Source organism: Triticum aestivum, chromosome 1B (genome assembly GCF_018294505.1).
Source record: "Triticum aestivum cultivar Chinese Spring chromosome 1B, IWGSC CS RefSeq v2.1, whole genome shotgun sequence".
NCBI lineage: Eukaryota > Viridiplantae > Streptophyta > Magnoliopsida > Poales > Poaceae > Triticum > Triticum aestivum.
In genome coordinates, this window is record NC_057795.1 from 370,218,166 (window position 1) to 370,244,560 (window position 26,395).

A 26,395-nucleotide genomic window follows, 5' to 3' on the forward strand; every position below is an offset into this window, starting at 1 on the left:
AACCAAGTGGTCCTTTACCGCGGACACGGCTATTTGAATAGATGATGTTAACCCTGCAGGGGTGTACTTCTTCACACACGCTTCCACCACTTATCGTCGTTTACACGACATGTACTTGGCAACCTTCAAGCGAAAGCCTAACGAGGGTGTCGGCCACAGCCTGACTAAACAATCAAGTCCCTAGTCCAGGTTTATCACCTATTCAGGTTCCATCCGCATGGGAGTCCAGCCGAGGTTTCCACATACAGCCTCGAACGATGTGTACAGGGTTCCCGAGACACCAAACGGGCGCCTCGGTACACCAGGCCACGTACCTGCTGCATCACAGCCCACCCTGAGGGTCAGCGCCGCGTACGACCTCCAATATACTACAAACACCAGAAACTACTTGCAACTCCTAGATAGAGGACAAGGGCGGTTAATAAGCCAAGATGTTCAGTTAAGGATCTCAATGCATGGTAGTAGCTGATCTTAAATCACACATACAGATCTTAGGTCTTAGGGACGGTTCCAATGAAAAAACCCACCATGTAGTCCTACATGGCCTCTCATCGATACCTTTACCAAATCGTGTTCAACACTTCACTCTCATCACTGACATGATCATTTCACTCTAGCCCATCACCCAGATGAACCAGACCTGACACGACTCTAAGCATAACAGGCATAGCAAGGTAGGAAACACAAACATGGCTCAATCAACTCCTACACATGCTAGTGGGTTTCATCTAGTTACTGTGGCAACGAAAGGTCATGCAGAGGAAATGGGTTCAACTACCGCAGCACATAGCAGTTTGAAACGTTGTTGTCTTAAATGCAGTAAATGAGAGCAGGAGCGAGAACATGGGATTTTATTGATATGATCAAATGGTGGTTGCTTGCCTGGCAGATCGGTAGATGGGTATTGTCCTTCGGTTAGATATTCACGGAAATCCTCAGGAGCAGAACCTACCGCAGAGAACACACCGGTAACACAATCAATACACGACAATATGCAACAATATGATTCATCCATATGACATGACAATATGAGTGTGTTGGGCTAATGCAACTACAACCAGATGGGTTTGAGTCATTTTGAACCAAAGGTTCAACCCCAAACTCATCTTATGAGCTAAAGTAGTGCTTTATCATGTTTTGCACTAAACAGCAAGATTAAATTGTTTAAACATGCATGAAACCAGTACATATGGATAGATTGGATTTTTCTGATCATTTTTCATAAATAAATCTTTGCATTTAGAGTTATAGATTAATTTCTATGATTTTTTGAAGTTTGCAACAATTTCTGGAATTTCCTGAATAAGAATAAATCCAGAAAAAGCCATTACTGCGTCAGCATTGCATCAGCGTTGCGTCAGCAGGTCAATTGTGCGGTCCAGGTCAAACCTGACCAGTGGGACCCACTGGTCAGTGACACAACTAGTTAACTAACTAATTAGGGTTAGTTTAATTACTAAAAAAGGTTTGACCAGGGGCGGGGCCCACATGTCAATGACCCAGGGGGGTCAAATCCCTGGTCAACTGGGTCAAATCGTCGGCGTTTCGCCGTCGGCGACGACCGAACGCAACGGAGGGTGAGGGTTTCGCACTCCGGCGACCAAACGGATGGCGGAGGCCACCTACGTGAAGCTGGGAGCAAGCCGCGTTGAGTGGTGGTGGTGGTTGGGCTCGGGGTTGCCGAAAGAAAAAATGACGCCGGCGGCGAGGCAGAGCAAGGTCGGTGCAGTGGCTCCGGGGCGAACTAGCGCTCGGGGCTCGATCTGCTCGACGAAGTGGACGGTGGCGGAGCTCCTGGACACGGCGAGGCGACAAGGAGGCGACGGCGGCCGCAGTTACGACGACGGTGCGGTTGCGGCGGCGGCGGCCATGGCGGGGGAGAGCGAAGGAGAGGCGCAGGGGGGCGAATGGGGTGTCGGCGAGGTTGAGGCGGCGAGCAGGGGGTCATCCACGCGGCAGGGCGACGTCTAGGCGAGGCAGGCGAGCTGGGAGGTGTCTGGCGAGCTCGGGCGCACGCGCTCACTTCCCTGCCTGCCTGGCGAGAGGAAGCAGCTGGCTGGCATGGGCCAGCATAGTGCTAGGCCGCCAGGTGGGCCGCCAGGTAGGTTTGCCATGTTAGTTGCTTTTTCCTTTTATTTTCTGTTTTCTTTTATTTTGTAACTTTGGGGCTTTATTAAAAATACTTAGGCACTCTCAAAATTCATGAAACTGCTTCAGGCCACTGTTTGGAATATTTCCAACAATAAACATTTCAGTTTATGAATATTTGGACATTTAAAATATTATATAAAATTTAAATGCCCAAATGCAAATAGGATATGATTTAATTCAGTGACCCAATGTTGTCCTAGAAAAATGTGATCCATTTTTGTCAGAGGTTCTAGACCAAGGCAAAGATCATGAAAAAATTTGAAGGGCATTTTAGGTTCATTGAAAAAGTATTTTAGTAACCCTAGTTGGATTAAGTGGTGCTGGGGGTTTCTATCATCCCCATTTCAACTTTCTGAGAAAAATAAACATGATGCAAACACTCTAATGCATGCACTAACTAGGGTTGTGACAGGTGTTGCCTTCTAGATTGGTTAGATGTGCTTGGAAGCCTCCAAATCTTATGGAGTAAATCAAAAAGTTTGTAAGGGCAAGGCGATCGCCTACTTTATGAATATCTACCCCGAGTGAGGGTAGTCCTTCGTGAACGTAAGCTATGATCGAACAGACAAGATTGCTTATTCGTGGACCCTTCGTGGGTGGAACCCTATGTGGACTTGCACAATCGTTATCCTTGAGATTGAAGCATCCATCAACATGAACGTACGATAGCACCACCTATCGAAACCACGGGTCAAAATATTCTGTGCCACCATAGCGTTTGCATATCTCCAATCCCTTCCTCTACTTACTATCATCTGCAAAGTCTTTACTTTCCGCTGCCCCACTGTTAGACTTGTATGTGTAGGGTGTTTGTAGACTTGCTAAACTTGCTAAAATCTGCCAAGAATTAAAATTAGGAAAATGTTAAGTTTTTATTTGACAAGTAGTTTAGTAATCCCCGTCTAGACTCTACACCTACTTACGATCCTACAAACGTCGTTCTCCCCTTCTGTCGTTTGCACCATGCCGCTGGCATGGCTTGGGGGTGTAGAGGTGAATCCTCCGTCCGTTGTCACAACGATGTTCGCCACGGCAACAACTTGGACGTCTCCGCGGCGATGCATGGAGTGTTCTTTCCCATCTAGATTTGCCTCGTTCCGAGGCGCTCGAACTATGCCTTCGCAAGCAGCCACCACGGTTGCTTCAAACGTTGTAAGTACATCCACCTTACTATTGCATGTTCACCTATGTCGACTCAAAAACAACGGCTATGGTTTCTAAAACAGTTGGTTCGACCGTGTGTCGAGCTCCGCACATTGGATTAGATCCTGGCACCAGTTAGAATGTCGCATTGTTTTTTATTGCATTTTATCATCAACTATGGGTCGATAATGGCAATGTAGATTCATCGATTTGCGTGTTGATTGAAGGTTGTATTTCGTGTGGAGTCTGAGCTTGGTTGGGGGAGGGGGGGGGTGATTCATTTATTTAGAAAAAGAGTTGTTGTATTATGTTTGTGTTCATTGATGGTCTTCATGAAAGTGCTCCACGTATTTGATAACGATTTTGCAGACAACTGTTCAAAAGGGAAATGCTATAGTGGAAGGAAGCATCTTCAAGAAGCATCGGGCAAAGCCAATGAACGTTGGGCACTTTCATGAGGTCAATGGCCAACTCACTTTTGCAAGGTGGTTTTAGCAATCTGTTAAGCTCGAGCGAATTGTCAGCACAAAAAACAGCGTGACGCTTCTAATCAAGGTTCCCTCCGCAGGACGTCCCACACGCATCGGATGATAACAGGTGCAGGTGATGCAACCCACGAACTATCTAGTTCACAGCTCTCGCGTGCTGATTTGTGAAACGGTCAGTCAGTGCTGTCTGTGTCCAGATACAGTATTTTTCAACTACACTACCGACCGTCTGGAAACAATACTTTGGGAGATTTCCACGTCTCAAACTGCCTAATGGCTCGTTAGGTTAATCCACGTCCCAAACCGAACAAGCATATACTCCCTCCGTTCCTAAATGTAAGTCTTTTTAGAGATTTCACTACAAACTACATATGGATGTATATAGACATATTTTAGAGTGTAGATTCACTCATTTTGCTCCGTATATAGTGCATAGTAGAATCTCTAAAAAGACTTATAAGACTTATATTTAGGAACGGAGGGAGTAAACAACAGGAAAATAATTAACTGCATCAGCTTGAGGATCTCATGTTCATCGTTTACTTCTGAAAGAAGAGGAAAAAAAATGTATTGCCACATCAATTTGCTTTACTTGAGGACAATGTTGAGTCACATATCTATACACATTTGTCGAGAAGTCGCTGAACTTCTCAATACAACAAGGAGCCAAGGTAAAGCCATATAGGGAAATCAAACGAATGGCAATACAACATAGAAGGAACATAAAAGTAACCTTCTTTGCTACACAGAAAAAGAAACATATAAGGTTGGTGATTTTACATGGAGAGATTGGGTGCGTCAAAAGTTTCCTGGCAAGCATTTTCATCGGACAATTTCAAACGTTAGAAATTAGGATAGGATCAAAGATACCAACAGGCAAGTGGCGAAGTATTTGGTACCTTAGGCTAACAAGTGATCTATGTGAAGGTAATTATCCTGTCTACGATTCGTGTGCGGCACAGAGGGCATTCCGAACAGGCAAGTGCGCAAGGCTTGCACACTGAAGAAAAGGCATAACGTTAGTAAACATAAACGACAAGGATGTTTAGCACATGAACGCAATTCCCTATCATGACTTACAGCAAAAATGCCGACAAGGAAGCAAAACTGCAGCAGTTGCGGATTCAAAACATACTTTGCAGACATGGGAATTGCCATCTTTATCACTCAGGGGGTCAGTTTCCTTCTCCTTCATCTCTTGAATTTTAGCCTGCACGCAGCAAAACATCAGTAATCCAGCAGCCATTCATGATAGAATTTTATTTTAGTACCCAACAGAAGCTCTGCCTCTTCATTAAATGGAGAAAAGAATTAGCCAGTTAATAAGAGAAACCGGCCTAAAACTGAAACAACAGACTCATCCCAGTAACTAAACTAGGCCCAGAGCCTACTCCAGCTGCCAGTGCAGCCTTCTATGATGGAATGAGGACATTAGTTTACTTCTGAGATGTAAAAGCTGTTATGTTCAAATCGATCACTTTAGTTGAAGCTGACGATGTAAGTCAATTTAGATTACCATTGCAGGGCACACCTCAAAGGTTCGTACAGGGATCAACAGCTTAGCACGCAAGGGCCTTAGTTACTAACCACTTCCTGTGATTCATAATAATAGCAGTTTACAAAAAACAAAATCATTCGAACGTTTTTAGGTTTAACCTTTATAGCATAGAAAGAATTGCACACATCGTCATGAATATGTGCTCTTAACATATACTCCCTCCGTCCGAAAATACTTGTCATCAAAAAGAATAAAAAGGGATGTATCTAGATGTATTTTAGTTCTAGATACATCTCTTTTCATCCATTTTGATGACAAGTATTTCCGGACGGAGGGAGTAGTTGTTTTATTAAAAACAACACTTCTTAAGCAAATTGTGACCGAAATGCTACTTTTAAAGCCATGTCAACATCCTAGACTACTTAAATTGTGAATCAGAGGGAGTATTTTATACCAAGTCTTACTAATACTACAAAGGCATCACACTTATCCCACAAACTATTTTGATGCATATGAGAATGGTAATGGTACACAAAGTAATGGACATATGTCCACCCCTTCACGAAGACACACCATAACATGAAACGAAAATTATAAACATACCTTGAGACGAACAAGAAGAGGTTCAAATTCTGGACTTCTATATTCTTCTGCAGTCAATGGCTTCACAGTATCATCTGACACTTGTTTCTCAACTAAAGCTACATTTGTGTCACCTTTGTTTTCCTTTGCATCATTAGTTATGTCAGCTAGATTGATAGACCGATCATCAACGTTTAAATCAGATATGCTGAAAGCCCCTCTCTTCAACTTAGCAACAAGAACCCACATGCCTGCTAGATCATTTTCTAGAGAAAGCTCTTTTTTCTTTGCTTCATCAAACTTCTTCTTGTACTCCTCTTCAAGAAGCTCCTTCTCTGCCAAAGCTGCTTCTAGAGCAGCTTCCCTCTTTTTTCGCGCCAGTAGCTCCATCTTCATATCCTCTAAATCAAGACTCCAGGTCCCAACTTCATCCCTGCCCCTACCTGCTGGGCGCCCCTTTCTAACAGGAACCCTGGAATGTGCCATCTCCTGGGCAATTAATAACTCCTTTGCCTGCCTTGCATTTTGTATCGATAGCTTTGTAACTTCTTCAGCCAAATTCTTAAGCTCAACAGCTGCAGAAGATGCCAATTCTTTTGCATAAGCAGCTTCCTCACTTAATTTGTGGTTCTGACTGATTAGGTCTCGATTTTCTTCAATCACTTCCAGATGCTGGTATTTAAGCTTCTCAGTTTCAACTTCCTGTCAAGATATATTGGCAAAGTTGATTGACTTGTTTAATAAGGGGAAAAAATGTAAACTAATTATGTACAACCAACAAATGAACATATAAATTAGTATTGCATATCCACATGCTTAAAAGAGTGCAGCACAAAATTTAGCGCAATGTTCCAGCAAATCATCCACAAATACGTAGTGGGTTTTATACAATATAAGAATATGCCATAGATGCACAATATATCATTATAAAAAAATAAATTAAAGACACAAAAAAGTAGTGCAGAAATCTTGAAAGAAATCCAGTTAAACTGAAGATAAAACGGATTAAACCTTGGACTGAAGTTTGGATTTCAAATCAAGAATCTCCTGATGTGTGCATTGTTCAGGGGATATGTTGGTTTTCGGTATGAACTGTGCCTCAAGGCGTAGAACTTTTTCTTGTAAATCATTGATTTCCATACTCTGCAAGTAGCAAAATAAATTTGTACAACAAATTAAGTATTTCTCACTCGAATATTCTAAACTGAAACTAGGCACACATAAAAGGAAGGAAGAAGGAAAGAGAACCTTCTGTTGTAGCTGCTCCTGAAGGACACGATTATCAGCCGATTTTAACTGTTCCAACATATAAGAAGACAATCAGAACTTTTCTAAAATATATCTATACATGTATATTGAAGACACATCAGTTTTGTGGGAAGCACACTGAAAATTTAGTAAGATCACCTCTAAGTCAAAAGCCTTCTCATTGCATTGAGCTGTCAACTTCGTAATAGTCTGTTTCCACAAAACGTATGTTACTACGCAGGGAAGGGGATACACAAATAATTAAGAGGCTTATCTTTATACTAGACAACATTACCTGCTGCATATCCACCATAGAAGCATTAGCAACTGATGCCTCACCGCTTTCCATGATTTTTTGTTCCAGGGCTCGCAGATGCCTCCTCTTTTGCTGGATTTCATGCTCTAAATTCTCTATCTGTTATCAAAAGATACATGCATGAATATTAGTTACAGTGCAACGCATTGGAACATCATGAAGATATAGAAGATGATACATTCTATCAAAAAGAGTTACAAAAGTACCAAAAGAGGATGTTAAGGGGCCATCTATCAGAAGTGGCATATTTAAAATGGAACAGTTAAAGTAAAGGGCACAAAGCAAGATAAAATATCAACCATGAGCTTTAGAACATATTCAGAATCCTAAAAAAATAGCAGAAGTGTGTAGTGTATGCAACTGTCAAGCACTCCATGTGTCTGTCTTTCAGTAACACGAAGACATATGCTTATTTGTCTGGATACTTATTCAGTAGAACAAGAAGTTGAATATTGAGCAGGAAGTTAAATGTAAAAAATGCTAAGAATGGGATGACACCTACTTGATTCTTTGTCCCTTCAGGGTCTTCTATGGATTGTTCAATTAATCTTTTCAGCGAACTGGTACCAAAAGCAATCTCCCCGGCAAGCATCTTAACTTGCTCAATCAATAGATCCAAATGATCTGATTCCGTGATTCCCACCTGATATACAAAGTACATTAAGCTATAACCAATAACCATTCGTAAATTCAGCATGTTATCTTTCAAAATCCAGTATAAAATTGATTCTAAAAAAGTATAAATAACCATTGTACTGTATTGAATGTCTAGCATCAGAGCTACTGAAGCCAGGACCATTGTTAATATAGACTGTTGGATATGTTCCATCAGCCAGTGCAAAATAAAGATCCATGACAAGTCTCCACTCGGTCCTTGACTCCTCTGTCTGCCCTCCCATTGTATCTCCTCCTCCTTCCCCTCCTCACTCCTATCGGCTGTCGCTGCCTCTTCCTTTCCCTTCTTCACCAAAGGTCGCTGCCTCCACCACACAATGGTGCTGCCTCTGCACTAAACTGTTGTTCCTGCCACAGCCACCTCCTCCATACCTCTTGCTGCTGCCGCCTCCACTCTAGGACTTATTCTAGATGTCCAGTACCTAGATCTGATTTTGGTATTTGCATTTGGATTTAGGGCATGGCAAATAGACGCTCTCGATCTTAGTTTAGGATTTCCATTTTCATATGGTAATATCAACTCCTTGCTCTCTCATAGCCTCACTAAATAATTTATTTATTTTCAAGTACAAATAAACGCTTCTAGGAGTATTATCTAAAAAAAATACAGATTAATCGATCCATTCTTGCTTTATGGAAATATTGTATCAGCATATCGCAGTATCTGTATCGCAGATGCCTTCTATTCTGGGAAAAGGATAAATAGAGCTCAGCAAAAATATTCGTGGCAGTGAGAATACAGTCAACTAGAGAACACAACTCCCAGACATGACTTTTCTCCAAAAAAATAACTCCCAGCCATGACTGTTAAGAAACAATGCATGACTGCAATGGGGAATAAGCTGTGACTGTTACACACACTAATTGCACGTAATGTTTTTAGTGGAAAACCAGTCCAAATGTTGTTTTGAGCCAAACAAGTGACAAGACATATTTTCCACAAGAAGTTGTGCATCAAAAAAATCAAGAACGGCAAGATGATAGCTATAAACCTTAGGATTATGGCATGGGCACATGTCACTGGTTTACTGGTCAATTAAAAAATGTAGAATGCAAACCTGCATTGAATCTTGTCCTGAACCAGTTACTGAAGAAGGATCTCCGCTAGCGGACCTTAGTCCATTGATCTCATCCAACGGATCAGGCAAAGCAGATGATAAGGTGTCCTTTGATGTACTGTCATTTTGGACTACCATAGTACTATCTTGGGAAGAGCTTAACTTCTGAAATAGATAGAATTAGTACACTTTCTAAGTTAAAAGAGCATGACTTATAACTTCATAGAATCAAAAACCTTAAATATGGTAACAAATGCAGAATCAGATCAATAATGAGCACCCACATCTTCCTCACTAACAGAATTTTGGCGCTGAAGCCGAGACGAATCTGTCAAAGCAGGAATATTGGTCTTCGTGGAAACAAGTATTAACTTGGTCAACCGCTGTATTCTGCTCATCAGAGCAGCTTTGGCATCCTCTTCCTCCTCAAGGCGAGATTGCATTTTTACCTGGCCCTCTTCCAACTAAACAAGGCAAAAGAAGTCATTTTTTAAGCATTTACCAACTTAACAATATGAAATCAATATAAGTATTCATATATAGAACAGGAAAAAATCAAGCATTTGCATAGATGCCTCATAAACCATTGTGCTCCTTAGTTCTATCCGGCAAAAGCAAATGAAGCAGACCTGTTGCCGTAAAATCATTATTTCTTCCTGACTAGCACCCCCAAGCATTCCTCTCCTAAACTCATCAAGCTCTTGCTTTAGAGATGATATTTCTCTCTGATACTTCTTGATCAAAGACTTCTCATCAACTAACTGCACAGAGAAAATAATGAAATGCTCATTAATTATTCAAGTAACGGTGCCACGGGAAGTAAGAATCGCATGCTGAGAACATTTACCCGGTTACGAGAGGCATAAATTTCAACACGTTTTGCTCTGCTTGCAAATTTCAATGTATTATGGGTTTCCTCCATGTTACTCGATGCTGGGGTAATTGTGCAAATTAGCTGCATAAAGAAGTCAGTATGTCAGCTGGATAATTGAAAATAAAGTTTCACTACACGCTGCAAAGATAGCCTCCACCAGCACATGTAGTGAGTTCCAAAGCAGGAAGCTCTAAAGAACGGGTTGATACTTACTGAGACGTGACCATGGCCACTCAGTGATGACTGAAGCAGACGAGTCAACTTAGAATCTCGATAGGGTATATGTGTTGCTCTCCCTTCACTGAGCTTCCCGATAACCTTTGAATTAGGAAGTTAAGTTCAGAATTAATCAATGATTACATTAAGGATACCAGAAACATAAGTGGCCCTGAAGTAGAGGTTGCTTAGAATAAATGTACAAAATATGTTGCCACATTCAATAGCTCCAACTAATTACCAGATGATATCCAATATAAGTTCAGGAGTGCTCCCTGAAGTTCTAAAACAGGATCTTAACAAGATGTGTTTCAAGTTGAAATTTACGACAATAGAGATAAAACGAAAACCCTGAGTTGTGACAGGTAATTAGAAACAAAAGCTTACTGTTCCGAGAGTTAAAAGACTCTTGTTAATATAAGATCCTTCCCTTCTTCTTAACCCCGTAGTCTCTGTCTTAGAACTCTCTGAGCCAGCTAGATCAATCAAATTCTATAGAGAAGAAGCATTAAAAAGTAAGACTAGAAACCGTAGCGGTTGAAAAATGTAATCTTGTTTATGGGTAAAACAACATACAAGCTGTGAGTACATGGCTCCATCATACTCGTCACCACGATCACTGCTTTCAATCATCTGCAGAAGAGCGCACAAATATTATAGACCCAAATAAATAAATACAACATATCACATGTGAGATTGAGAAACATGATGCATCATTATCAAGAAACCCAAGAGCATCCGCGATACAAGAACAATAAGGCAATATTCATAAATAAATTGATTAAGTTCTTCACTCTGCAACTCCTGGAAACTAATTTGGAAAAGCTGGGCGCCACCGCGGGTTAAGTTCTTCCACTGGCTGGCTAACCAGGATCGCTGCTGGACAGCCGACAGGCTCGCCCGCCGCGGCCTGCAGCACCACCCCCGCTGCCTACTATGCGATCAAGCCCCGGAAACTATGTGACACCTCTTGTTGGACTGCACCTTCACCCGGCAAACCTGGCATGAGGTACTGACTTGGCTAGGAGTTCAGATACCTACACCAAACCATGAGGCAACGCTAATGGACTGGTGCTGCGCGCGACACAAGAAGCAACAACGCTGCAGCGCAAAGCGCTGGCATCTGTCACCCTCCTCGTGCCTTGGATGATCTGGAAGCACATGAACGAGTGCGTCTTCGACAATGCCAGCCCTTCAATTGCTACACTTGTAGGCAGGATCAAGGACAAAGCTTCTTCTTGGGCAACAGCCGGCGCTCTAGGACTTAGAACTGCCTTGCCCTCTACCTGGGATGTCCACTGACTTCCTCCCATCTATCTGTACCCTTGCCTCCTAGGAGGATTGTACCATACTTCTACCTTTTCAATGAAATGAAACGCAAAGGTCTTTTGCGTTTTCTCGAGAAAAGAAATTGATTAAATGCCTTAAATACTGACGGAATTTCTGAGCTCACCATAGTGAAAATAGTATGACTTCGGCTGCTAAATAAGTTGAAGTTGTTTGAACCAACATGCCGATGCTCTGTCATTTGAAGTAGTATTAGTTTAACTCTGATAAGACTACAATTATATAGTAGGTCATGAATTAAAATATCACCAAAACAGAAAAAACTGTGAAACACTCAGGTAAGACAAAAAGTGTGAGTAATTCAGAAATTAGCACCAAAATTGAGTTAGCAAACTGAATAATTACAACTGTGAGTAAAATCATATGTTGTCTAGAAATAATATTAGCTGATGCTTAAGCCTATTTTTTTACAGAACGGATGATGTTTTAGGTTCGCAAACTAAAGTATCTATGAATTAATCATATTGTGATTGGGAATATAAGATAGACCAGCCTTGAGAATAGATTATGGGAGAGAAGTCAGTGAACAATAGTAGTCTTGATAATATGCAGCATAACTGATTGAGAGACAACAATTTCTCGCAGACTGAGAAACTGCTGATCCGTTAAACAAAAGCAATCATAGGAAATCAGTGGCTAGTTATTGGTTCTACAAGAGAAGAAAATCATACAGTTCACAAGCAGACTAATGCATTGTAGAGAGATACTGCACGGCTAACAGCACATGTCTCACAGAAACAACACCTTCCTGGTGCATATCCATACCAATCGGTGACCCCTACCATCTAGCCAGTAACACTCTAGTAGTAGGGAAAGCAATATATTATAATCACCTTCACCAGCAGCTATGAAAGAGAGAGCATGTCCTGGAGAAAGTACAACTTCTTCTTTTATTCCTTCTACATATGTTCCCTGTAGCAGAAGGAAGAAGATCAGCGGAAGCTCAAAACTAGAGGCATCACTGCAGTAGATAAAGGCATGAAGCTACATTGGCGTTATTGCATATAACACAGCTTGCATCGTATATGAACAAGGAAAAGACAACACTGAGTCACTGACTACACAAACAAGATCTACATGTCAATCACTCTCAGAGCCAAATGGCACTCCAGACATAGTTTACGTGCTCACTTGACATGTAACAATTTCATTACCAAAAGAAGGCCACAAAAACTGCTTATCATTTTGATAACTTGCAAATCAAATAGATGGCATTCTGCTGGAACCATTAATCTAGTCATCATTTCATGAGGAAACAACAAGGTTTAAAGAAAGATAATGTGTAGCAAGTACGAGCAATATCCATATCAAACCCATGAAAGCTAAACTAACAATATTACAATATCTTCACAGTTTGTTAACGGGATGGAATGATGGCCAGAACTTTAAAAAACAAAACAAGGTAAAAAGAGGGGCAGAAAGATAATGTGTAGCAAGTACGAGTAATATCCATATCAAACCCATGAAAGCTAAACTATCAATATTGCAATATCTTCACAGTTTGCTAACTGGATGGAATGATGACCAGAACTTTAAAAACGAAACAAGGTAAAAAGAGGGGCAAAACGAAAAGCAGATTCGTACTAGCGACAATAACAGCAAAAATCTAAGAAAATAAGTACCAAAAATGTACTCAAAATTAGGTTTCAGGAGGAGATGCAAAACAATTAAATACAGAATTACAGCACAGATACAGAAGCAAGACAATAAACATAGTGTAACAATTGTAGAGGATTAAACCTGTGCATCCTCCCTCACACGCAGATTTTGTCCAGTAGGATCAAGCAGATCATTTATCACCTGCAATAAAATGTACAGATTTAAACCATCCAGATAGTACTAGATGAAAGTGCATTCTGGATACAGATAATCTGCGATGGAGTGTGACTTGTACTCCCTCTGTAAAGAAATATAAAAGCATTTAGATCATTATTTTAGTGATCTAAACACTCTTATATTTCTTTACGGAGGGAGTAACTTTTAACTTGATCTTCATGAAAGGCAAGGAGCTCAATAATCAGTATCCGGAAATCATAGTATCACTCAGACAGTATTTGTATAGCACAAGATTGGAGGGATATGACAATCACCAACTGGCATGGGTGTGGCTCATGCAAGTGCACCCACACCAAGAATAGTCAAGACTTAAGATTAGATATTTCCCTAAATAAGAGACTAAAACTGTCAGTTACTATCTTATGATTAGTTGCAATCTTTCTCTAAGCACAAGGTTTTTTCACATGCAGTGCTTTGGACACCATGCAGCACATAGTATTCACTCGCTTAGTGCGGGATTCAAGCTTGGCTGGGATGGCTTCCACCTGCAGGAACCAACCAGCAGAACAACAGGACAGTTGGTATCTTTAGTGGATTAATCTCTGTAGATCTTTTGACTTTGTTCAAACAAAGGCCAGCCATATATAAGGAGGTAGGCACATCCACACATCTACCATCAGGAACGTGAAATCCAACCAACAAAAATAAGTGCTGAGAGCATGCAGCAAAACGAAAAAGGGAAATATGAGGATAATTAATGGAAGCACACTCTAGGTAGGGAAATCAACCAGGAAATATTTTGCGAATGGTCAGACAAGTCAGTATTTATATTAATTTATTACAAAGAGAAAAGGCACAGCACACAAGGATCAAGTGTTACTTGAGAAACGCTGTTGGACTATTCAAGAAAGGGATAAATGCAGTGACTTTGGAGAAATTTACAAAATGGAGATACCATACCTCATTATAGATTTCCAGGTATGATACACGTAGCAAAAATTCCCTTCCAGGAGTCTGTTGGTCAAGATATGCAAATCAAGGGTTCAAGTTCAGTATAACCAGAGAAAATGACAAAATATTCAATAGATATGAGCAGCAAAGCAAAGAATAAACAGTAGAGTTGATAAAGAACACAATTTACAACAAAACAGAACATGCAAGTTTTGTATATAGGTTTCAGTATGTCATTATGGCCACAATTGAAGTTGTCAGCTTTCCCTCTCAGCCTCTCAATGCTCTTCAATTAATCAAATAAATAAGATTGTTTTATTTGTTTGCTAAGTGAGTGAGGAAATCCTTGTGTAAAAACCAACAAAAGAACTCTCCAAACTCAAGTCCACTTTCCAGGCAGTTTATCTTCAAGAAAGAGCTACCACACAGTTATACAGACTCAGTCTTAACTCTTAACTCTTAAAGCTCTGTTGTTTGGAAATACAGATTATTGTGGTCAGCTGAGTTTGGATATAACAGATCATGTTTGCATGGCATGCATAAACATGGGTTGCTTTGGTGATACAGTGTTCGAAATAATATTTAGTGTTTATCTAAATGATGCTTTATGGCTAGTAATGGCTAGGAAGACATAGGTACAGATTTACGAGGTGATCAACTAGTCACCAAAGTAAAGTGTTCCTTCATTAAAAAATACAAAACAAATCCATTAGGGCAGTTAAACATATTTACAGTGTGGAGTTTAAATGCTATATTGCTATGTAACTCAAGCACTTGCTGTCATACCTCTTGTATTAAGCTGAAGACATCCTTGATGGCTAATGGGATTATTCCAGGACAATTCTGGTCACCCTGCGAAGGATTGGGGAACAAATGAATAGGCAGTATAAATATTAGTCTTGTCTTCACAAATCACAAATGGGCTTGTATCCAACAATATTATTTGCGAAAAATGGATATAGCAAAATCATAATTGTTACCACGTGAAGTAGCAGGTGCAGAAAATTGATTGGAACAACAGAATTGAACTGAAAGGAATATGCTAAAGGGAAGACCCTTCAAAGAATAATATCTTGCTGCTATTCTACCTGTGTTTTGATCTTATTTCTGTAGAAAATAAGAACTTACATGCATTGTGTGGGTTTTCCCACTGCTTGTGACACCATACGCAAAAACTGTCCCTGCAAGTTAGTACAAAGATGTGTTCAGAGATCAGTGACTATGATAAGCTAACAATTCACCATACAAGGTAAAAATGAATTATGTAAGAATACATGCCATTACAGCCCTCATAAAATATCGAAGCATTGAAGAAAACAATATGGACAATAAGAGTAAATTAGGTATCAAAGGAAGCATGATGAGAAGGTAGGGATTGGATATCTCATAATGCACTGTGCAGTCACGACAGTAACATTACATATGGGCATAGAGTGAAGGTGGACAGATAAAAGTCTCTGTGGCTGTTGAATTACATATGACATTATAATTATATCAAAAATCAACATAAAATGTGTAGAGTAACCTAAATAAATGAAAGTGGCATACCATTTATGCCCTCCATAGCACCCTTCACAACAGGCCGAGCAGCAACATCATAGACAGCCTCTGTAGCTGTTGAAGGCCCAAAAACTCTATCTAAACAAAGAAACAAAGTGGAGAAAAGAGATTAATTATCATGTACAAATCAAGGTGACATAATATGTTAATTTATCTTAGTTGGTTCGCAAGTTTTAAATTCAGTTATATTGATTTACTGTGACCAGTAACGTTTTATCACAGTAAGGGAAAGAATCAGGATAACTGTTTAGAAACTACTCCCTCCATCCCATAATTTAAGATGTTATTAACTTACTACAACCAATATACGAGTACATTGGCTGTAATAACATCTTATAATAGGGGGCGGAGGGGGTAGTAAATGCCATTAAGTTTGCTGTGAAACAATTTTCTGGGTTTTTTTTCAGCGCATGTGTCCAATTTCTATTGATAAAGATCATAGCACAGGGCATCAGCATCATCCATGTCCTACGATTAACGTCCATGGAGAATATCAGACATTCCACAGAACTACATAAAGCCTTGTTGGTATCTACATTCTAATGCATCTCAACAGTGAACCACAGTTCTTGAATTTGCAAATGGATACCTTCAGACTGAATTTTGAATATATCTACATCTCAGGAGGCGAAAACTAAAATGAACAAAACCCTGCGTAAGTATGAACACAGGACCCCCCCCCCCCCCCCCCCCCACCATGTCCATACCCCGCATATCAAAGGTGATCAAACCCATCTGTGTATCTTTATATGAAGCTACGAATCATGCCACAAACTTCAATGAAACTTCAGGGATCTCAGCACTTCCCAACATCTCAGAGGAAACAGCATCCTTGCCTCTGGATAAGCTTTGTTATGGTTTCATGCCCGCATTGGACACTCTTGTGAGCAAAAGAAGGATCTCATAAACTGTATCTATATCATAGGCTTTGTAGGCTATGTGTGAATGTGAAGTACGCCCATCTTCAGTCTAGATTTCAAAACGCCCTTCTAAATCATAGGCTTCATAGGCTATGTGTAAATGTGTGGGCATAAGACTGTCTTATCACTGTGCCTTTTAATAACATAGATCAGATAATATCATAATGTACTCCATACTATTCATTGTACTTAACAAATAAGCACATACCCAAGAAGGGTAAGTCAAAATGTCCATATGCATATATGTTGTATATCTATACTACTATATAGTGTATCAGTTTTGAGATGGATCCAGAGCTTCAATCATAACCGTTGGTCTCCAAAATCCAAGGGCTAAGATCAGCCGGATTCGCCATGAACAGTAGACTGGTGTTGCCTCTGCTGTGTTCTAGAATATTCACGTGGCCCTTCCAGGAAAAAAAGGCCCATATGCGATGCCTCATGGGCTATATTTTACTGCTTGAGCGCATGACGACTTGAGCCCAGATAAGAAGGTTTAGGAGGAGAATGGGAAGAAAAATAATAGAGTAACATACAGTTTTTTAATGAACCTCCAGTGTTTTAGATGTGAATGTACACTTTTTGTATGAATATTAAAAACAATTGTGGGTGGAATTCCATTTATCAAAATCACTCCATTATATTTTTTTCAAGTCACTCTCCAAAATCACTCCATTCTTTTAAGACGTGCATTGCACGTGCATACATACTAGTAATACACAAGTAGTGAAATCATACAGTGAGAATTGGAACTTCTCTCTCGGGTATATATAATGTAGAAGCGGCAAAAATTATCCATGCCCAAAAAGCCACAAACTGATGATATATATGTTCTTAACTACACCAGGTATCTGGCTGGCATGTGCCCATTCTCAAATTACCAGCCAACACCAATGTTCCCCTTCACAAATATTCTGTATCTATAGCTTGAACAAGCTTTCAAACATCCACTGGTCGTGGAGAACAAATTGGGCCATGGGACCTGTACTAGCATTGCCTATGTAAACCGTAGATCTCACTGTCAAGTCATCTGAAATTCTTAACTGAAATTCACAGCACACTTAGTGAGGGCAATTGAGAGCAAACAGTCTTCTGCAATCTCCATAAAAACAGTCTTCACAGCATACTGAAGTCAACCTCGTGAAAAATTACTAGCTGTCGACTAAACAATATCAGCTGCCTCTTAAGAAATGTGAACCAGGACTAAAATTTTCAGTTCATCCTCCCTTGTCTTGACTCTTATGAATTCTGTCAGCCCACAATACTAGCCGACTCCGTACTAATTTCAGTAGTGCCTCACTTATGGTGTAAAACGTGTATGTGACTGTATAAACATGCATATATCAGTTAAAGTGTGTATGTGACTATGTGTAAACATGCATATTTCACCAATGTACCCTGGAGAAATAATTGCGTTCAATAGCCGAACCGATATAATCCTCAAAATTTGCATGAAGAATCCAAGCCCCCAAGTCACAGATAGCTCAAAACTACTAGTCAGGTACCTAACTTGCCAAATCACCAATCCCACAACCTACATTGCCAAATCACAAATAAACCGACGGAGCAACAAAGCGTAGCTGCTTACCATAACCATAAGCCGATGGCTGGACGTAGTCACACCGCACAAGCCGATCCCCATCGGGATACCACGTGATCTCGTCGCCGCGCTGGATCTCCCGTTCGCTGCAACCACATGGAATCCAGCTCAAATCAGTCGGAATACTGGCGACCGCGCCCCGGCACAAGCCCATGGCAACAGCGCCCGCAAGCAGATCCCCCGCAGCCCCCTCCCAGATCCCCACCTGAGTGGCCGGAAGCGGATGGTGACGGAGATGCTGTCGCCTGATCGGGAGGTGTCCTCAATGACGAGCTCGTCCGCGCTAGGGAACGGCACCGGAGCAGGAGCTGGCGGCGGTGCGGGGGCGGACCGGCGTCCGGGGGTGGTGGACCTCGAGCCCCCGCCCCCGCCGTACGAGGAGACGGAGGAGGAGGAGCGGGGGATGAGCCGCCCGGCCATGTAGGAGCTGGAGGAGGAGGAGGAGGTCGGCGGGCGGCGGCTCCCCGCGGAGAAGGGCGAGCTGCTCCGCCTCGACGAGGACGACGAAGACGGCCGCGACGACATCGCAGATCTCGCCCGCAAGGCGACGCACGCACGCGGCGGCGGGGCGCGGCGCGGGACGGGAGCGAGGCGGAGGGAGGGAAGGTATCCGAAGGTCAGAGGCTTCACATGGCCTGCTCCATTCAATCCAAAAGAGAAGAGAGGCCGCTGCGTCGCGAGATTTTAAAAGCGAGACGCCACGCCGCAGAAGAAGCAGCGGCAGCACGGGGAGGAAGGAGGAGGGGGAGGCTGTACTGCTACCCCTTCCTCGACGCAGCGTAGGTGGGGACCACGTTGACCTCGTGGCGCCGCAGTTACACTGAGCTGCTGGAGTAGTACGCCCGCGCGGCCCACCCGTCGGTCGGCGGCGGTGATTTGAAATGGGGAGGACGGTGAGACGGGTTGCGTGTGGCGGGCGGGAATAACTGCGGCGTGTTTCGCTTTCTGCGGGAGTTTTTATTGCTCTCGGACTCGGGGAGGGGCCAGGGGAAAGGAAAGGGAAGCGGTGGCCGGTGGGAAGAGGGAAGAAGGCAGCGGGCTTGGGGTGGCGGAAAAAAAACTGAGGTGCGGTGGTGAAATCTGAAATGGGTGGTGGCAGCGTGCGGCTTTCCTGGAGGCGCACGCGATCTGCTGCCACTGCGGCAACTGAGCGCTGACGCTGGGGAGATGGTTTGGTGGGTGCGGTCACCAGCTTTGCTTGGTCTGTTGTTGCTGGGTTTTTTTCTGCCTGGATCCTTTGGACTTTTTATTAAACCCGAGGTTTTGTTGTTCTCGAGATGGGATTTGAAATACGAATTCGAACTTGCAAAAGGGATTGCCGCTCGTCTCGAGTACTAGCACCGACTACCGAGTATGTTTGACACAAAAGCTAAAAATATGACGTCAGATTTTTGGACTTTGCAGGCAAACGTCTCTTTTACCGTTGGATTGAGGCACAAATCTTGGAGCGGGGGAAATCAGCCACATCAGCGGACGAATTCGTTCGTTCGGGAAAGAAGGCATGCGTCGCGAACACCCCCCCCCCCCCCACACACACACACACACTCCTCTATCTTCCTAGATTTTCTTTTCTATTTCCTTCCTCTATTCCCCTCACATCACGATGAGATGTGTAGATCGGACGAATCCCGAGCAGTTCTCCGACATGGGTGGTCGCGTGCGGCATGGCTGAGCTCCAAGGGCACGCAATGCGGGCGAGGAGATGCTTGCGCGCTTCTGATGCGGGGCCCGTTGCACGACAGGGTGGGGTAGGCGGTAGTGGATTCTAGCGGTGCGGTGTTGCGTCTGATGTCGGGGAATGCAGCAAAGGATGACGGCATGGTGTGGATATGGTGGTCCGAGGAAAAGCACTTGCTCGCGGGGTAATGTGGCGCGAATCAACAGTAGACGATGGTGGCAAAAGGTGCGGCGGCCTGAAACAAGGCGCCAGCACGGCTCTCGCTATCTTCAAATGATGATTTGAGCCGCACCACGATGTACGTAAGCACCACCATGCTGACCTCGTTTGCCTCCAGGCGGTAGCCCACCGTCCCGTCCTCCGCGATGGCCAAGAGCACCAAACTCCCCAAAGCCGCCACCTTCGCGTTTTCAGAGACACGATGTGGCCGCGACGGGGGCGAGCAGGAGCGGCGAGCTGCATGCCAAGACGACCAACATGGTCGGCGTCAGGAGGCTACCGGCATGGTCGTGCACCAGGAGATGTATCTGTAAATTCATGGAAAGTGTTTCATGCTTGTTGGGGATATAACCCCGCGGTATAACCCGCCCTAGTAGGGTCGGGTCAGATCATTGGCGACTTATGAAGCTGGGCCTCAGACAGGCCAGGACGATCAGGATGCGGGACCAGAAGGGCGACTCACAAGATGGGCCGGCTTAGGGCACGAAAATAGAAGGCGGGCCGGAGGTGTAAGCCGCCATGTGATGACTTGTGTTGTAAGGCAAGGCGACTTAGAGTAGGGCTCGGCCACGGATCATAACCCGACCCGGACTCTTGTAAGCTGCAAGTCTCGACCTGTATATAAAGGTAAGTCCCTTGCACAGAATAGGACAGGTTACTATCAATCGAGAGTTAGGTCAAGCAATCTGCTCCCTTTGTAAACGATGTTGGAAATATGCCCTAGAGGCAATAATAAAATGGTTATTATTATATTTCCTTAATCATGATAAAGGTTTATTAATCATGCTAGAATTGTATTGACCAGAAGCCTATATACATGTGTGGATACATAAACAAATACCGTGTCCCTGGTGAGCCTCTACTGGACTAGCTCGTTAATCAAAATATGGTTATGGTTTCCTAACCATAGACATGTGTTGTCACTTGATAACGGGATCACGTCATTAAAGAATGATGTGATGGACAAGACCCATCTGTTAGCTTAGCATATGATCGTTCAGTTTATTGCTACTACTTTCTTAATGTCAAATACATATTCCTTCGACCATGAGATCATGAAACTCCCGGATACCGAAGGAATACCTTATGTGCTATCAAATGTCACAACGTAACTGGATGATCATAAAGATGCTCTACAGGTATCTCTGAAGGTGTATGTTGAGTTGGCATGGACCAAGATTGGGATTTGTCACTCCATGTATCGGAGAGGTATCTCTGGGACCTCTCGGTAATGCAGCATCATAAGAAGCTTGCAAGCAAAGTGACTAAGGAGTTAGTTACGAGATGATGTATGATGGAACGAGTAAAGAGACTTGCTGGTAATGAGATTGAACTACGTATGGAGATACCGACGATCGAATCTCAGGCAAGTAACATACTGACAGACAAAGGGAATTACGTATGTTTTCATAAAGATTCGACCAATAAAGATCTTCGTAGAATAAGTGGGAACCAATATGGGCATCTAGGTCCTACTATTGGTTATTGGCCGGAAAAGCGTCTCGGTCATGTCCACATCATTCTCGAACCCGTATGGTCCGCACGCTTAACGTCCATTGATGATATAGTATTATATGAGTTATGTGAATTGGTAACCGAATGTTGTTCGGAGTCCCGGATGAGATCACGGACATGACGAGGAGCTCCGGAATGGTCCGAAGGTAAAGATTGATATATAGGACGATACTATTTGGTCTCCGGAAAGGTTTCAGAATGCGCTGGGTATTTTATCGGATCACTTGAAGGGATTCTGGGAGGCCACGGGAAATTACTGGACCTAACGGGCCAAAGGAAGGGGAGCACACCAGCCAACAAGGGGTTGGCGCACCCCCAACGTGGCCACCGACCTTGTAAAAGAAAGGGAGGGGCTGGCCCACTCCTACCTTTCCCCACGCAAGGGAGAAAGGGAAGGGGAGGCGCCCTAGGGCAACCGGACCCCCCCTTTCCTTTCCCGCACACACCAAAGAAGGAAGGATGGGCACGCCTAGACAAGCACCGAGGGTGGCCACCGGCCCCCTTGGGCGTGCCCTAGGGAAACCCCTCCTCCCCCCACCTATATATATGAGAGGAGGGAGAGGGGCAACACATACCACGATCCTCAAGCCGTGTGCGGCGCCCCATCTCCCTCTAGTTCTAGTTCCTCCTCCGTCCACGTCTGTTTCACCACCACCGTCACCATGTCGTCATGTTGTCGGAACTCATCTACTACTTTGCCTCTCTTGCTGGATCAAGAAGGCGAGGACGTCATCGAGCTGAACGTGTTTAATGCGGAGGTGTTGTACGTTCCGTACTTGATCGGGATGGGTCATGAAGGTGTACGACTACTTCAACTGCGTTGACAAACGCTTCCATTTAGCGATCTACAAGGGTATGTAGATGTTCTTCCCCTCTTGTAGCTATGCATCTCCATGGATAGATCTTGCGTGTGCGTAGAATTTTTTTGTTTTCCCTACAACGTTCCCCAACAGTGGCATCACGAGCCAAGTCTATGCATAGATGATATGCACGAGTAGAACACAAAGGAGTTGTGGGCGGTGAGGTTCATATTGCTTTCCAGCAATGTCTTATTTTGATTTTGCAGCATCGTGGGATGAAGCGGCCCGAACCAACCTTACATGTCCACGCACATGAGGCCGGTTCCACCGACTGACATGCAACCTGTTTTGCATAAAGGTGGCTGGCAGGTGTCAGTTTCTCCTACTTTAGTTGAATCGGATCTGACTACGATGGTCCTTGCAGAAGGTTAAATAGCAACTTGATAATCATCGCTGTGGTTTTGCGTAGGTAAGAACGGTTCTTCCTAGTTGCCCATAGCAGCCACGTAAAACTTGCAACAACAAAGTAGAGGACATCTAACATGTTTTTGCAGGGCATGTTGTGATATGATATGGTCAAGATATGATGTGATATATGTTGATGTATGAGATGATCATATTTTGTTATAAGTTCAGGACTTGCATGTCGATGAGTACAACAACCGGCAGGAGCCTTAGGGTTGTCTTTAATTATTGTATGACATGCGTGTCAATCACTAAGCGCCATGTAATTGCTTTACTTTATCGCTATGCATTAGCAATAGTTGTAGAAGCAATAGTTGGTGAGACAACCCCGATGCAAGGATGGAGATCAAGGTGTCGTGCCGGTGACGATGGAGATCATGCCGATGCTTTGGAGATGGAGATCAAAAGCACAAGATGATGATGGCCATATCATGTCACATATTTTGATTGCATGTGATGTTTATCCTTTATGCATCTTATTTTGTTTAGAATGGCGGTAGCATTATAAGATGACCCCTTCACTTAATTTCAAGATAAAAGTGGTCTCCCCGAGTCTGCACCATTGCTAAAGTTCGTTGTTTCGAAGCACCTCGTGATGATCACGTGTGGTAGACTCTATGTTCACATACAACGGGTGTAAGCCAGTTTTGCACGTGTCGAATACTTGGGTTAAACTTGACCAGGCTAGCATGTACAAACATGGTCTCGGAACACTGGAGACCGAAAGGTCGAACGTGAGTCATATAGAAGATATGATTAACATAAAGATGTTCACCACTGAAGACTACCCCATCTCACGTGATGATCGGACATGGGTTAGTTGATTTGGATCATGCATGTATCACCTAGACAACTTGAGGGATGTTGATTTAAGTGGGAGTTCATTAGTAATTTGATTAATTGAACTAAAATTTATCATGAACTTGGTCTTAGTACTTTTTGCATATCTGTGTTGTAGATCAATAGCCCGTGCTACCTTACCTTGAATATTAATGCGTTCTAGAGAAAGCTAAGTTGAAATATGATGGTAGCAACTACACGGACTAGGTCCGTAACTTGAGGATTATCCTCATTGATGCACAGAAGAATTATGTCCTTGATGCACCGTGATGACCCACAAGTGTAGGGGATCTATCGTAGTCCTTTTGATAAGTAAGAATGTCGAACCCAACGAGGAGCAGAAGGAAATGATAAGCAATTTTCAGTAAGGTTTTCTGCAAGCACTGAAATTGTAGGTGATAGATAGTTTTGTGATAAGATAAATAGTAATGAGTAACAAGTAAACAAAGTAAATAAAGTGCAGCAAGGTGGCCCAATCCTTTATGTAGCAAAGGATAAGCTTGGAAAATTTCTAATAATGATAAAGGAGCTCCCGAGGACACATGGGAATTATCGTCAAGCTAGTTTTCATCACGCTCATATGATTCGCGTTCGGTACTTTGATAATTTGATATGTGGGTGGACCGGTGCTTGGGTACTGCCCTTACTTGGACAAGCATCCCACTTATGATTAACCCCTATTGCAAGCATCCACAACTACAACAAAAGTATTAAGGTAAACCTAACCATAGCATGAAACATGTGGATCCAAATCAGTCCCTAACAAAGCAACGCATAAACTAGGATTTAAGCTTCTGTCACTCTAGCAACCCATCATCTACTTATTACTTCCCTATGTCCTCCTCTAGGCCCAATAATGGTGAAGTGTCATGTAGTCGACGTTCACATGACACCACTAGAGGAGAAGACAACATACATCTCATCAAAATATTGAACGAATACCAAATCCACATGACTACTAATAGCAAGACTTCACCCATGTCCTCAGGAACAAACGTGACTACTCACAAAGCATATTCATGTTCATAATCAGAGGTGTAATAATATGCATTAAGGATCTGAACATATAATCTTCCACCAAGTAAACCAATAAGTATCAACTACAAGGAGTAATCAACACTACTAGCAACCCACAGGTACCAATTTGTGGTTTTGGATACAAGATTGGATACAAGAGATGAACTAGGGTTTGAGAGGAGATGGTGTTGGTGAAGATGTTGATGGAGATTGACCCCCTCCCGATGAGAGGATCATTGGTAATGACGTTGGTGATGATTTCCCCCTCCCGGAGGGAAGTGTCCCCGGCAGAACAGCTCTACGAGAGCCCTAGATTGGTTCCGCCTCGTGGCGGCGGAGTTTTGTCCCGTAAGCTTGCCCCCGATTTTTTCCAGGGTAAAAGAGATAATATAGCAGAAGATGGACACCGGAGGCCCACTAGGGGGCCCAGGAGATAGGGGCACGCGCCCTATACGGGGGCCCCTGTCTCCTGGACAGGGTGTGGGCCCCTGGTGTATTTCTTTCGCTAAAAAAATCTTATTAATTCCAAAAGGTTGTTTCGTGGAGTTTCAGGACTGTTGGGGTTGTGCAGAATAGGTTTCCAACGTTTGCTCCTTTTCCAACCAGAATTCCAGCTGCCGGCATTCCCCCTCTTCATGGTAAACCTTGTAAAATAAGAGATAATAGCCATAAGCATTGAGATATAATGTGTAATAACAGCCCATAGTGCAATAAATATTGATATAAAAGCATGATGCAAAATGGACGTATCAACTCCCCCAAGCTTAGACCTCGCTTGTCCTCAGCGGAAGCCGATATCGAAAAATATGTCCACATGTTTAGAGATAGAGGTGTCGATAAAAATAAAATACGGACATGAGGGCATCATGATCATTCTTATAACAACAACATGTATAGATTCCATCATATAATTTCTTATGCTCAGATAACAATCAATTCACAATATCAAGTATGGTTCACAAACTTCATTAAGAACTAACAAACTATAATCTCAGTCATTGAAGCAATCGCAATTTATCATAACATCAGAAAGAGTCAACAATAGAGCTTTTCAGCAAGTCCACATACTCAACTGTCATATAGTCTTCTACAATTGCTAACACTCACGCAATACTTGCGGTTATGGAGTTTCAGACGGACATTGAGAAAGATAGGGGCTTATTGTGTTGCCTCCCAACGTATTCACCTTTAGGTGATGTCAACAATAATAGCCCATGCTAATGAACATCCAATTGGATATGTACATCACGATCTTTCAAACACGAGGAGCTTGCCAAAGGATAAAATGAAAAAGGGAAAGGTGAAGATCACCTTGACTCAAGCACAAAATAAAAGCATAAAGTAAGAACATGAAGTAAAAGATAGGCCCTTCGCAGAGGGAAGCATAGGTTGTCATGCGCTTTTAGGGTTGGATACACAAAATCTTAGTACGAAAGAATGTCACTTTATATGTCACTT

General features: G+C 42.8%; 1 protein-coding gene across 2 annotated transcripts; it reads right to left on the reverse strand.

Moving 5' to 3' along the window:
* Positions 1 to 4,267: 4,267 nt before the first annotated feature.
* On the reverse strand, positions 4,268 to 19,309 carry LOC123124955 (kinesin-like protein KIN-7K, chloroplastic). 2 transcript variants are annotated; one of them, XM_044545509.1, is made up of 25 exons: positions 18,609 to 19,309; positions 18,392 to 18,489; positions 15,872 to 15,961; positions 15,452 to 15,504; positions 15,110 to 15,175; positions 14,333 to 14,386; positions 13,337 to 13,396; positions 12,430 to 12,508; positions 11,703 to 11,770; positions 10,826 to 10,882; positions 10,637 to 10,741; positions 10,247 to 10,351; positions 10,007 to 10,114; positions 9,789 to 9,920; positions 9,444 to 9,623; positions 9,160 to 9,324; positions 7,929 to 8,069; positions 7,406 to 7,525; positions 7,270 to 7,320; positions 7,111 to 7,158; positions 6,874 to 7,005; positions 5,884 to 6,564; positions 4,918 to 4,992; positions 4,682 to 4,782; positions 4,268 to 4,591 (listed from the first exon to the last, which is right to left on the reverse strand). In XM_044545509.1, exons 1-24 carry the CDS (start codon positions 18,926 to 18,928, stop codon positions 4,723 to 4,725), a joined length of 3,048 nt encoding a protein of 1,015 aa, XP_044401444.1. In that variant the 5' UTR covers positions 18,929 to 19,309; the 3' UTR covers positions 4,268 to 4,591; positions 4,682 to 4,722. The 2 variants fall into 2 exon arrangements, with proteins under 2 accessions (XP_044401444.1, XP_044401439.1); XM_044545504.1 differs by having other exon boundaries at positions 4,863 to 4,992; positions 18,609 to 19,302.
* Positions 19,310 to 26,395: the final 7,086 nt, after the last annotated feature.